Raw genomic sequence first — 14,829 nt, forward strand, 5'->3', positions numbered from 1 at the left:
ATTTCTTAAGTACGTAGTAATAGCCTGTGTGTTCGCAGTGCATGTGCCTGATCAGTGTCCTGGTGTGCCTTTGTGTGGCATAAAATGTGCACTGCACAAATACGCACGTGGATTTATTTCTGACTTGGAGTTGTTGCTCTTTGTTAAAGTTTAGTTCATTAAGAAAAATCAGGCCGCCTGCCTCCAAAAACTCTGTAACCACTTGAATTAAATATGAATTGATGTTTTTGTTATGCCTAATATTTGTGGCTAATTAAGAGCATACAGTAAATGCTTAAAGATAAATCAGACAAGAACAAAAATGGCATTTTTGTCTACCACTTTTTTTTCTTTTTCTTTTTCTTTTTTTTTTTTTTTTGAGATAGAAGAGAGTATCTTATTTAAACCTTTCTGAATGTCACAATAATTTTATGTAGGAATATATGGCATGTAGGCAGTATGGGAGAGGCTCTCTTGAGGCTCTTGAAAAGACATTAAGGATAGGACAAAGACTATTAACTCATATAATTGATATCATTATAGATCAAGAAGATTTGTACCATGACAACATAATCTCTCTGATAATTTTTGTAGCTAACAAAAGAACAAATTTAGTGATAAGCTAAAAAAGTAATTGATGAAAACTCAGTAAGTACCACTGATTTCTACATTCATAATTAATGTCATTCTTCAGGAAATGTTAGTTACATGTCATGTTTTACTTTCAAATAGTATTTCTTACATATAAAATACCATTAATAGAAAAAGAAAACCAAAACAGCAGAAAATCAGATTTTTTATGGTCCGTCCTGGAGTGTTTTGTACATCTACATTTTCTTGCTATGTATAAAATGTGGAAATACTCAGGAGGGTTTCAGAATTGTAGTACTTGATGCTTACTTAGAAGTACTGTACCTGATCCTGACTGCTTATTGGGAACTGAAAGAGTCCTAAATGGATCTGCTTTTTTACGATGGTGTTTCTGTTTACTTTTTCATTTTGAAATTGTAATCGCATAGCATTAAAATTAGATTTGGAGACATTTCAGCTTCAAACACAAGTGACCTTTTCAAATATACTTTTATTTAGGAAAAACAGACGATGCAAAAGCTTCAGAAAAAGTGAAAACTCCTCTGAAAGGAGCCTCCATTCAGCGCTCTCCATCAGATGCAGGGAAAAGCAGTGGTGACGAAGGAAAGAAGCCTCCCTCTGGTATTGGGCGATCAACTGTTACTGGGTCCTTCGGGTTCAAGAAGTCTGGGATGGGATCTTCTACCATAATCACCACAAGTGGAGCAACTATCACAAGCGGATCGGCAACTCTGGGGAAAATGCCCAAATCCTCAGCCATCGGTAGCAAGTCCAACGCGGGACGGAAGACAAGCTTAGACGGTTCTCAGAACCAGGACGATGGCGTTCTGCACGTGAACTCGAAGACAACGCTGCAGTATCGAAGCCTGCCTCGCCCATCTAAGTCCAGCGGCAGTGGGATCCCAGGCAGGGGTGGGCACCGCTCCAGCACCAGCAGCATCGACTCCAATGTCAGCAGCAAGTCTGCGGGCGCCGCTGCCACCAAACTGCGAGAGCCAAGCAAGATTGGGTCTGGGCGGTCCAGTCCTGTCACCATCAACCAGACGGATAAGGAGAAGGAAAAAGTGGCCGTGTCTGATTCTGAGAGTGTCTCACTGTCAAGTTCTCCAAAATCCAGCCCAACTTCAGCAAGCGCCTCTGGCACACCGGGACTTAGGCAGCCAGGATCCAAATACCCAGATATTGCATCGCCCACATTTCGAAGGTACGTGCTTTTCTATGAATTCCTGGTGTTGCTGTAGATAAAAGAGAGATTTTTGATGTGTGAAACAAGTATCTAGTGGGCAAAAAGTGTTTTTGGAGTATATTTTCCCATAAGCAGAGAACCAAATACAGAAAGCAGCAAGCAGGGTAATACTCTTTCCCACAACACAATTATTTGTTTAGGCCTAAAGTCCTCTCCAGACATGACATGGCTGTTGCTTGAACTTTGGCCGTGGCTATTGCTTGAGGTTTCACCAAATTAAGTACATTCTCATGATGATAGAATAAGTTCTTACTGACTGTTCAAGCACATGAGAAGTTCTTTCTCAATATTCTGATATATCCACAAATAGGACACCTTGTTAAGGCACTTTCTGTCACTTGAACAGGTGGTGTAGCCTGTTCAGAGAACTGATGAGCTCTGTAGGTTAATAAAGTATTTTCTTGTACATTGTCAGCAGCTCCAGCTAGAAGAGTTTCATTTATCCAAGCAGCTTTCTCATGCCTTTCTTCAAAAACATTAATCAAAATTAAATTTCAGTTGGAGATGCCTTACTGTAACGTTTTGGGATGTGAAAGTCAGCTTGCACTTTTGGGTGAAGCAGTTCCATTGCTGAAAAAAAAAAAAAAAAAGCCAAGTCTGCCTTCTGGTGGCTAGATACCGAAACAGCATCTCCAGCTGCTGAAGGAGCTGCAGCTTGGTTTTGTGGGCTTGGTTATAAGTAAAACAGATTCTTACATTATTAGCCATGCATTTTTCACATCACGATAAGCTTTGCATTTATTTCTCATTAATTTATGAGCTGCACTTTAGTTAAAGCTTAATACATTTTCAGTAAGACATTGAATCATCACATGGCCTTTATTTCAACAATTTTAGAGAATTGGGGGACTTTTTCATCATTGCTGTGGACATTTTCTTCTATATAATTACTGAGAGCAATTATGTGAAATACACCTCTGCCAGGACTGCCCTTGGAAACAAATGGGGCATGTTTAGCTCTGGTGCAGTTTATTCTGTCTGAAGGGTTACTAAATGACGGGACCACATGAGGAACTCTGCACAAGAGCAACAAAGGAAAATTTTACAGAAATACTCAGATGTTTGTTAAACTTTGAAGGATTTGGCAAGTGTTTGTTGCAGTCATTTTAGCAGATTTGAGAAGCAAGAGGTTTAAAAGCCTAATGACTGTGGGAATGTTAAATTCCTGAATTTGGGTGAAAGTGTAATCTGTTCATGCAATAATAAGACAAAAATGTGCTTATTTTCCCTCTCTCTGGGAGGGTCTGCATGTGCAAAGAGCACATCTGAATAGGAATAAATGATAGCTGTTGCTAATGAAACAAACCCTGATTATTATGATATGGTTAAGTGAATTTAATTTTGAGATGCCGTTGAACAACTAGGTAGGCATGGTTTTAGTAGCAGTAATTAAAATGTGTCGTTCGGCTCTTAGGATGTTACGCCATGAATGTTTAATGTGGCTATCAGTTTCTCTAAAGCTATTTGTTTTACATTTAGGTTGTTTGGTGCCAAGGCAAGTGGTAAAGCTGCCTCTGCACCCAGTACTGAAGGTGTGAAACCCACATCGGCAATGCCCAGCCCTAGTACCACCTTGGCACGGCAAGGCAGCCTGGAATCGCCGTCCTCGGGCACAGGCAGCATGGGCAGTGCAGGTGGGCAAAGTGGTAGCAGCAGCCCCCTCTTCAGTAAACCTTCGGACTTAAATGCAGATGTTGTAAGCTTAAGTCACTCCTTGGCTTCCAGTCCCGCCTCAGTGCACTCTTTCACATCAGGTGCTCTTGTGTGGGCTGCAAACCTGAGCAGCTCTTCAGCGGGCAGTAAGGACACACCAAGTTACCAGTCCATGACTAGCCTGCACACCAGTTCCGAGTCTATTGACCTTCCTCTTAGCCATCATGGCTCTCTCTCTGGACTGACAACAAGCACTCAGGAGGTTCAGAGCCTGCTCATGAGGACGGGAAGCGTCAGATCTACTCTTTCGGAAAGGTGAGCTTGCCTATAGATACAGTGACCACAAAACCAGTGAGAGGCAAAAGGACAGGAGCCAAAAAAAATGAAGCCTGCATCCATTTTCCTAAAAGGACGCTGCTTAACTAGCAGCCTAGTCCTATATGTAAAAAAGATCAAAGGAAGAAAAGAAAGCTCAAAGCTACTGCAGGCATTGGATGTGGAATCAACCACCTTTTGAGGTTTTACAAGCACTTTTTTCTACCTTGAGATTTTTTTTTGTTGTTCCTTTGTTCTGGAGAAGAACCAGAGAAAGGGGAACATTGCCTAACTAAAGGCATATCTATCTAAAGGGCCACACAATGAGTCCTGCGTGCCAGCTCTGCCTGCCCTCCCAGCATTCAGAAGCTCCACAGCTGTCTCACTGCCCCCCAGCTGACAAACCTGCTCCACACGTGGGACCCCATCAGTTTTCTTCCCACAAGCACAGTGCAGGGGCAGAGCTAGAGGGTCCCTGCCTTCCAGATGACCACACAGACTTGTATTAAAGTATCCAGCCCTGACCAATTTTTCTTACCTGGTAATCGTTACACAAACATTAAAATGCAGGGATATTGTTTAGAAAACAGGAGTGTCATCTGGAACAGATGGACGAAAACAAGAAAGGGTTTTCCTCTGTTTGCTCTCTGAAAGACTTTTGCTTTACCACTTAAGTGTAGCCACCCTGAGAGAAGATTTCTTTTTTATAATTTAACTTTTTTTTGAGGAACATTTACTTGACTTTTGTAAAGGAGACAAAATAAGGTGTTGGTAGGCAGTCAGTAGTTTTCACATCCTGTGAAAATTTCCAAGATTTGATAATGAAATTCTTATCTCACATGAGGATTGAAAATTCAGTGTTCAATATATATGCAGCATCTGATTCAAAAAAGAAAATTATAGTGAGTCAGAAATATTTAAAACATTTTAAGGTTAAAATTAGTTGTTTGGAAAATGCAATTATTTAAAAGAAAGAAAAAAATTTTTGTATACATTTGAAAAACAGACTGTTAAGAGCTTTTCTCCTTTGTATTAAACCAGAGATTATTCAATACCAAGACTTTCCAATGGAAAGATTTCACTTTCAGTGAAGCAGCATGAAAAACAAAACAAAAACTAGGTAACTTTTGGTCAAATCTAGATGGAAACTCTCCACACATTTCATTCTCTTAAGTTGCCTCCATAAATATTATTATATCAGCTCAAATCACACCTCTAACTAACATCATTACAGTATTATATATGTATATACCAATGTAATCTATGATCTTGCAGTTAATAGTACACTGATACATGAGTGATTCATAACTTGCACTGTGCCTTTAATTTTTCTAATAGCAATTTGCTTTGTATGCCATCAACCAAATATTTCTCAGAACTTTAATTATCGATATTTAGATTAGAAAACCTTCCACTGATTTTTACGACTATGTATATGGATGGTGAGGTTAATAAGATGATGTAGAAGAGTGGTGAATTTATGCTAAAGATCATATTTATGCAGGGGATGTTAAACATCACATTTGAAATGTTAATGGTTTGGCATAAGCTCCTGAGCAACCTCTGCTTCTAATCCTGTATGTATTTGTTCAGTGACTTAATTTCAGTGGTTCCAAATACTTTGCCTTTGGCAATATTTTAAGTTTCAGATTTGTCCGTATGGGGATATCATGGTTATGTCCAGAGAGAACCATTTATCATATTGATCTGGCCTCAAAATTAATAAATGCACCTCGAGAAAAGGGTGTCCATTCTGGAATTATAGCCCCAGTAGGATTTTTGCAGTTTTATTTTTCTAAAAGATATTTTACAAGTGATGTGTGATTTCCGAGATGTTTTATAAAGCAAAACCTCCATGCCGGAAAGTGTTTTCTCAAACAAAAGCATTACTTTGCAATGCTAGAGGCAGATATATATATTGTATGGTTTTTCCTCTGGTAAGCCATTATGGGGGAACCCAGGTTATATCCTAGAGTCATAGAGTGATCTTTTGGTCACTCTGGGGGCTTGCACAAGACTGAGTGAGCAGTCTGCACAGTGAGATATACTAACATAATGTAGAGACAAGATCAGAAAGATCAGTGTAAAAAGAGACAGAACTAGCAAGCCACACACATTCTCTGCAGAGAAAGTATAGGGAAAGGTAGAAGAGAAGAGAGAGCTAATAATAAATAATACAAATAAATTTATGGCATGCATGCTAAAAGTGAATGAAAAGGTTAAATATTACTTAGGGACATCTCCAGTTCACTAGTCTGATGAACTTTTCACTTCCATGCTTCAGACAGAGTCTGAATTGGCCCTGCAGTTTCTGGGGATGAAGAAGAGGTTTCAAAGGGCGTGTACTGAGTAAGGGGAATGAGGAGGAAGGATGGGATAGAGGTGACTGTGGGCAAGGCCTCTTTGACCTTATGTCCTTGGAAAGAGGATGTTAAAACAGATTAAGTAACAGCGTGGGGTCTGTCATTACCATCCTTTTACGTAAGTCTGGGCTTTGCGATTAAAGGAGAGGAATTGGTAACTACAGTAAGAAATCTGAAACTTAGTAAATTTTCATGTGTTGTTTCAAATGACATTCTCATAAACAAATGAGGGAATAAAGTAAGGTGCTTGGCCAGGTTGAAAAAGAGTTATCTAATAGTGAGCAATTGTTTGTTAGATTGAAGGGATGTAACAAAGCACGATATATTTTCACAAATACAAAATAAAGAATGATGAAAGAGTGTCTAAGGAGTTGTAATGCCATTTCTGGAGGATAAAGCATTGTCCCAGTATCTATAATCTCATGTATCATGGAATCATATAATCATAGAATGGAATGGGTTGGAAGGGACCTTTAATATAGATCATCTAGTTCCAATCCCCGTGTAAGACTTAGAAAGTAGTTATCCCATACTACTTTTTCTTGTTAAGTCTTTAGATTGAAGACTTTGTGATGAAAAATTGAAAAAATATTTACTTCTTGTGATTTGAAAGAACACAGAAAATGAGATTAAAATCTCAAGGCATGGTTTTCTTGCTAAGGATAGTAGCCCTTGGCTACCTTCAAGAAATTATCCACTAGCCATAGAGGCAGTAAGTCTACGAGGTCTCTGCCACATGTGCTCACGCATACCTGGCAGGTCTCAGACCTTCTGGGGGCAGTGCCCACAGCCCTTCAGGATACTCACCAGGTAATGGCATGACGCAAACACAGGCCTCCTGACAACTGCTGAATTGATACAGCATCAGTGTCTCTTCCAGCCAATTTTTATGCCATTCCACAAAGATTTTTTGACTGTAATAAACAGAAAATATATTCAGTAAATACTGAAAAAAAGGTTCTTTTTCAGCAAAATTTGCATCTCCCTCAGGGCCTTTTCTAGTTTTGCACTAGCAGCTTTTATTTGATAAGTCTACTTCTGTTATTGCAGTGTAACTCACTATCTGGGAGGGCACTTATATTTCAGCTTACATCAATTTAGAGGGTTTCAAATAAACTGGAGAGTTCCAGGTACTCTAAAATAAAATTCTCAACTGGACTTAATTGGTGAAATAACACTGGTTTAATTGATAAAATTTTCGATGGGTAGTCATCACTAGTAATTAGTTTAATACTTAATTACTATTGAGTATTACAGATTTGCCTTTTTTTTTTGATTGGTCTTAGTGACAGCAACAGATGCACAAAAAGTGCAAAAATACAGGAATTTACAGTGCAATTTTACTTCAGCGAAAATGGCTGCACTTCAAGGTTAGCAGAATTGGGAGCATTTTTATAATTACATGACTGATTTGTTTTGGTTTACTTCATTAGAACGTGGTTCAGTTCTGAGAACCATGAATGTGCATTGATACCCATTTAAGCACTTGAAGATTTCAGTTGTAATGAATTATCAGCTGAGTTGATGGTTGTGTGATTTTAAAGGTGTGAAACAGTGCATCATGTATCAGATTTTCTGGTGTGCTCAGCCAATCATATAAACTCATTTGTAAGTCCCATATCAGGTTGGCTATCCTAGACTGCCCTCAGTGTTCTTAGCTTGCAATAATTTGTTTTACTCCATAGCAGCTCTGCAACAGTTAAATATAGCCCAAAGATATTTCATTATGGCCATTGTCTGCCTTTCCCAAATTGAAGTCAACACCAAGGAAAAGGAACCAAAAACTATAAGACTCCCTGGGGATTCTCCCAAGAGAACTTGCAGATGGGGGCAGCAGTGCAAAATAAATTAAGGGAATGATAGATGGTGGGATCAATAATCAGCCTACAGGTACAGGTATATTCCTGAAAGAGTAGTTTTGGCAACTGACATGGCAAAGAAAGACATCAGGAAGAGTGGCAAATTCTCAATCTCATTTAATAGATTAAATGAGTGTGTGGCTCCTATTTCTTTTGAGCCAGAAACAGATTTCTATAAATGCAATGCCTCTTCTGGGAAAGGAAGGACTTTTTGTTCATATCATCTCTAAAGATATTTAGAGCTCTTGGGTGAGACTGGAGGTGTCTCCAAAGGGGATCACAGGATATTGCAGTTCAATTCCGTTCACAAGAAGTTTAGTTTCTGTAGCAGTAACATACCCAGCTTTTTGGAGAGACAGTGTTTTCAGATAGTAAAAACATATGGCCACTTATGGGTTTGAAAAAATAATTACATAGAACCCTAGTTAATATTTTCATGTAACTAGCTAAAATCTAGGATCGCCTTTGTGAATTTTAGTATTTTAAAAAAGGAAAATGAATGTTTTATACATTCACTTTTATGCAATTGCAATAACTCCATACTTATGTTTAGGAATATTCACCTCAATTTCATTTGGGCATGTGAATTCAAAAGTTTTTCAGCAGAACGCTATGGTGCTCTTAACCTGTGTATATGGCTTGTTCAAACACACAACTTGTGGATTGATTTAAAGAAGCAATGACTGACTCCCTTGTTTTTAGATAATGTGATTTAGATTATTGTTAAACATATAGGACTTCAAGCTAAAGAAATATTAGAAAATATAATCTTTATTAAAGTATTTGAAATATTTGTGGGAGCTGTTTATCTTACGATCATGTTTATTTGCTTTGAGATTTAGAAATGCATAAAGATACATAAAGGAATATCAAGGCCTCGTTCTTGTTTGTAGAGAACTAAAAAATCCAGGAATCATACATTCATAATGATGTTCTCTTTTTACTAGTTGTTATTCATTCCTGTTACTTATTTCAGGAGCAAAATGCTGAAAATTAAGTCTTCTCTCTGTCAGAACTATTGTCACCTGGACCACTAGGCCAGTACTGACATCCTGCTAAGTTCCTTCGATTTGCTGACTCCCCATGCAGGGCGAGGCCCTGATTAACTAGGAAAATTGCCTATAAGTGTTCCTTATGCTAAAGGTGGTTTACTGCCATTAGAATGACCATAATTGTAACTCCAGTAGTATTTTACTGCCTTTACCTACCTTGATAAAGGTAGTTACATGAAAGTACCCAGCATCCCTGATGCAATAGGAACTGACCTTTAGTAACAGCATGAGAGTCTTCTTAGATAGGAAGTATGGTCCTAAGTTAGCATTGCTCTCAGAGGTGTGATTATGATATGTAATACATACTTCTTAAGGCCATTTTGTAATTTAATCCATGTGGTGAGACTACATTGTGCTCTTAAGGGAAAAAGCATTGCCACATTTAATTGATGATAACAAGTTCAAGTTCAGCCCACACTAGCCAGGGACTGATCTTCTAAGTCTTTTTGAGGAAATGCCCAAACTGCACTCTGTTCGAAGGAAGGATAGAGAGTGCCCTTGTAGACAGCTCTGTAATGGTGATGGAGATTGAATTAGGAAAATGCCAGCCATAGATCTCTGATAATCAGCCACCCTGCCATCTTTGTGCATGAATATGGAATAGCGTTGTCTCAGTGCCACTTTTCATTGTCCACAATACGACTTAGCTATGTGAGCCCCACAGCAACAGAAAGCCGAAGGTCTGTATGTTTGGCACGTATTTCTTCAAGCTGAGCTGTCATTTGGCTTCTGGCAAGGCCATGCTGTCTCCTAGCAGGTGCCACAACCTTCATTTCTTTTGAAAAACTATTGGCGCATCATAGGAAACTGTGAAAAATAAAGATTCATACTGTGACCATATGATTCTTGCACAGATTGTGCGGTGAAGCTGTAAGAAGGATAGAAATGATAGGGAAGGACTTCTTTATGACTTGGGCAGTCTCCAAATTACTACTGACCCAGCTCAGAGCTTGTCTGTTTGAAAAATGAATGGTGACAGTACATGTTCTATTGTCCCCTCCCATGAGTCAGGGATTTATTGTGAAAGATACATTAAAAACGTTAAATGACCTTCTGTTTTGCACCCGTATCTGGACCTTTAAATCTGTAATTCTGAACAGTCATGTTTCTATATGTCCTTAGGGATTTTTTTTGTTTTAACAGCATGCACCTTGACAGAAATACACTACCCAAAAAGGGATTAAGGTATATATACATATATTTTGAGCATGACTGTTACTTCTCTGTTTTACTGTATTTTTTTCTACACTGTCTTTCCCTTTCTTTTTCCTCTTGTCGATCCTGTTCCCAACAGAGTTCTTTGTATTTAGGTTCCAATCAAAACTCATAGATTTTAACAATGGATTTTGTCTTTCCAAGTCTGCCTCGTGCATAAATATCCTTTCTGGATATATCTTGGAAATTGAATAAAATTAATAGATTCCTTATGAGATGATTCTTAAGGGATATTCAATCCTGGAGAAAGAGCGAAGTGCTTTTGCAATTCAGTAGGACTAGCTGCTGAAAACATTGAGAAAAACAAAATTTAAGAGGTGGATCTGAACTTGAACTCTAAATGCAAACACTCACGCAGTCTGAATTGAAGACCTAGTAAAGGGTAAATCCAGAAAACACTAATTCTTTTCTCCAAGATTTTAAAGTATAAAATGATCCCTGCTCCAGTTACTATTCTTGGTACGTACATAGCAATACTGAGTCCCGTTCTGCTACTAATTCTCTACTAATTAGAGCTGTCTTCAACACAGAAAACAGAAGTCATCTGCTTTCTTCTGTGCTCCATGTTTAAAAGAAGGAATCAGTACTAATTTATTGTGTCTCCTCAGGCATGGCACTTTATGGCCCTAGTCCAGCTAGTAGACTTGGCAAGCAAAGGTGTATATATATATACACGCACAGAGACACTCTACAGCCTTCCAGTTGTTGAAACTATATGGCTGAAATCTCTTAAGTTCTTTATAAATAACAGTATTTTGTTATTAAAATTGTGCTAAAGTGTTGTCAGTAATTAGCACCTTCTGCTCTTCTGCACTACCCTCTCCTTAAAAGTATTTAATCAAATTTCCCATTATCCCAAAACAATCATTTTGGATTGAGAGAGAATGGAAAAGGTGGAGCATATGAAAGAGGCATAAAGGGGACCCTGAAGGGGTACAATGGAATGATTGAGGTTTGTGGCTGACAGATTGTAATGGTGGCTGAAAGCTGAAAGTGAAATGGAGAAACAACTTATAGGCATGCAAGCCTGATCAGTTATCCTAGAAGAACTGTCAGATTGATTCAATGTGCAGACATCCCAGACCAAAACCCAGATCTTGAATTCTCGTTTTACCATCTTTCTGATCTGATAACCATTGGGTAACTCTTCTATACCACATTCAGAAGCAAAGATCATAGCTATTTTTTGAAAGAAGAAAGGAGGTAAATATTTAATCAGGACAAGATGTTCTAATGCCTTAAAGTATTGCACAAAACCCCAAGCACAACATGGGAACTTGCATGTTCATTCAATCTGCTTTCTAAGCAGAAATACTCCTGCCTCATAGGCCTGAGGCCAGAATATGAAAAGCCCTTTCAGCTCTTCTGTTTGGGGAACACTGATGGCTCATGACAGTGGTGAAGAACATGCTCATTTTTAAGCAGGCGACTGTGCTGAGTGAAGCATACTATTGCACACAATGCTGAAAGCAATCTCTTGGTTATGACCCGCTCTGCTTGCACATTTTACTTTTTAACCACTGCTGGAATTGCCTTTCTTCCAGTTCAGCTATAAAAGACTGAAGCAATGAGTTACCATTACTCCTTCTTAGCCCATGTGGCAGTTGCACATGTTTTATTGGATTGCTGTGGGAAGCAATAGATGAACTGTTTGATTTCCAGACTTCTTTCCGAATAGTTTTTTCTGCTAATTGCAATTTTTTCCTGTCCCTTTCCCTCCCTGCAGTTTGGGGCAGGACACAGTGCCAAGTAGCATTCAGAGCAGCAGACCATGACTGTGAACATTAGTGGTTATCATTACCAATGCAAACTGCTTTTTCAGAACTGTTGATCTGTTTCATTCCTTTCATCTAACCAATTTCCCATGAGATATGGCAGGTGTCATTTTGTAAGCAGCTACTCACCTTTCTTGGCTTCTAGTTTGTCCATTGCCCATTCTAGACATGCAGCTCCCAAGCTTTTACATCAACCTATACACTTCATTTAACTTTGAAGTTCTTTCCTGTCAGCTATCTGTTTTCTGTGGTTTATCATTGTATTTCTTAAAATGAAGGGAATGCTATTTTGGGGAGGGGGATGAAACGGAAGGGATTTCAAGCCTTATGTTTTTTGTGTTGTAAGACAGTAAACATTACATTGGTAAAATTCCTGATGGTAATCATTTCACTAACTAGACTTGATGCATTCTAAGGGCTTGGTTTTCTGTAACTGGAGAAGGCTTTTTATGACACATTCATTTCTTTCTAAACCACCACCTTGTCATTGTTTTGAGCTTGTCAGCTGTGGTTTTTCAGATACACTCCATCATCTCGGCAGACAAGTCAGGAAGAAGGCAAGGAATGGCTACGCTCCCATTCCACTGGAGGCCTGCAGGACACTGGCAGTCAGTCCCCACTTGTTTCTCCTTCAGCTATGTCTACATCTGCAACTGGAAAATATCACTTTTCTAACCTGGGTAAATGCTATTTCCCTTCACTGTTTCTCCCATTTCAGAATAATGTCAGAATATCCAACTGTTCATATTTATTTTATTAAATTTTATTAAATTCAGTAATTTATTTAGACTGCTCTATCACCACATTTTGGTATTTCATTAATAAAGAGAAACAACATTTTTCATGGAGTAGATGAGGATACTTCTTATTTTGTTTACAAGAAAAAAGCAAAAATTTTCTGTGATTTGCCCAAGGATAGGAAAATCAAAGGCAGAGCTGGAAGTTAGCCTTTAACTCAGAGCTACTCGTCTTTTAGCCTATCTGAGGTATTAGGATTCTTTCTAGTGAGTTTATTGGATTTCATCCCAGATGCTAAACATTGTTTTTTTTCCTGTAAACAAGCTTGTTTTGAGGCAGGTCTTTCTAGTCATTCCAGTGGAAGTGTCTGGACCTACATACAGCTGCTTTGGATCCAATCAGTGTTCTATCCTTAATCATTATAATATTACAGGATATGAATCACACTTTATTTGATTACAGGTCAAGAGTTAGATTTAATTCTTCTAGGTTTTTCTTCAAGTTAATACAACCCAAATCTAGTTTTGTTAATAAATGTATTTATACTTTAATTATTGATATAAAACCTTTTATTTTTACAGCACTAGACACAAACCTAGGTTCACAGTGAGCTGTTGTATTTTAGATCCTTACTGTGGAATTTGCTGCAGCTGGTGAAGTATTCATACTTCTGTCACTCTGTCACAGCTTATGGCATTTGTAGGTTATAGTAACTCAAAAGCAATTTGATCACCCTTAAAAATATCGGTCTTTATTACATATGGGGAAAAGAAGTTGAACAAACCCAATTTTGAAAATGAAATTGGATGCTGCCTAAGTAAATCACTACTTTGGATTTTTTCCATATACCTGCAGTAGTTTAAGACACAGTGCTCTTTAAACGTTGATTTTCTCACTCTATCAATTTTCTGCTTACTATTATCTTTCTTTTCTTTCGTAGTTCATAGTTCTTGCACTCACATCAGAAAGTAATAGGATCTGTTTAATTTATTTTGTTGATGTCCTTCTCTGTTTACCATTATCATAGCCCCACTGAACAACTGGTTTTCACAGCAAAATTTCAGGCACATCTTGAATGATCTAAACCAAAAGTTTGATTGAATTTGAATAGACAGCTGCTTCTTTTAGGCACTAAGTCAAAGTAAGCAATTTTATTCATACACCAGCATTAGTGTTACATGTATTTTTCAGGAATACGATCATGTAACTCCAGCTCCTTGGAAATCATCTTTTTCCCCTTTCTGTATAGCTTCGGATATTGGAATAAATGCATTTTTAAATTTTCTCAGCAGTGTAAAATCCACATAACCATACTAGTCCTTAATTACAATTTTTTTAAGAACCAGAATTCATTTAATGGAAATATACTTCATTAATAAAGCTTTGTATTCCAGTGAGTCCAACCAACCTGTCTCAGTTTAACCTTCCTGGACCCAGTATGATGCGTTCAAACAGCATTCCTGCACAAGATACTTCTTTTGATCTGTATGATGACTCCCAACTGTGCGGCAGTGCTACATCCCTAGAAGAAAGGCCACGTGCAATTAGTCATTCAGGTTCATTCAGGGACAGCATGGAAGAAGGTAAGACTGAATTATTATTTGAATCACTGAATAGGCCCCATAATCATCAATATTTCTTCTACAACATGAAAGTTTAAATAATTTTCTAATTGTAAATACATATAAATAAATAAATATAAATAAAGTTATTAATAACTTTGTGTTCTTTTGAGCTGGACTGACAGTACTTCCTTACCCGACGGCACAGATAGATATTTCTCTAGTCATACAGAGTAATCATTCCTTTGTATACATTCCAAATGTACTTTACTTTTGGCCCAAAAAATTTTAGGGAAAGGAAGCCATTCTTGGAAAATTATTTTATTCTTTTTGTATCCAAATTTAAAGTCTCTGAGTGTATCTTAACTGTGACTTCATGTTTTTGTAGTCCTACTTCTGCATTTCCTTTTTTTTTTTTTTTCAAATTCTAATGCCACCATCTTTCTTTTCTAACTCTTCCATTTAGTCTGACCTCTATTTA

The 14,829-nt window shown here is 37.9% G+C and overlaps 1 protein-coding gene across 11 annotated transcripts in view; it reads left to right on the forward strand.

Moving 5' to 3' along the window:
- Window positions 1-14,829, forward strand: part of LOC100539795 (neuron navigator 3) — a 398,436-nt gene that overhangs the window by 340,229 nt on the left and 43,378 nt on the right. For 8 of the 11 annotated variants that reach the window (XM_031553711.2, XM_031553705.2, XM_031553709.2 and 5 more), the window contains 5 exons: window positions 1,069-1,774; window positions 3,296-3,784; window positions 10,202-10,243; window positions 12,568-12,728; window positions 14,181-14,369. In XM_031553711.2, the coding sequence (XP_031409571.1) occupies window positions 1,069-1,774; window positions 3,296-3,784; window positions 10,202-10,243; window positions 12,568-12,728; window positions 14,181-14,369 (1,587 nt within the window). The remainder of the gene's footprint in view (window positions 1-1,068; window positions 1,775-3,295; window positions 3,785-10,201; window positions 10,244-12,567; window positions 12,729-14,180; window positions 14,370-14,829) is intronic. The other 3 variants (XM_031553708.2, XM_031553717.2, XM_031553719.2) reach the window with 3 other exon arrangements.

Source organism: Meleagris gallopavo, chromosome 1 (genome assembly GCF_905368555.1).
Source record: "Meleagris gallopavo chromosome 1, MGAL_WU_HG_1.1, whole genome shotgun sequence".
Lineage (NCBI taxonomy): Eukaryota > Metazoa > Chordata > Aves > Galliformes > Phasianidae > Meleagris > Meleagris gallopavo.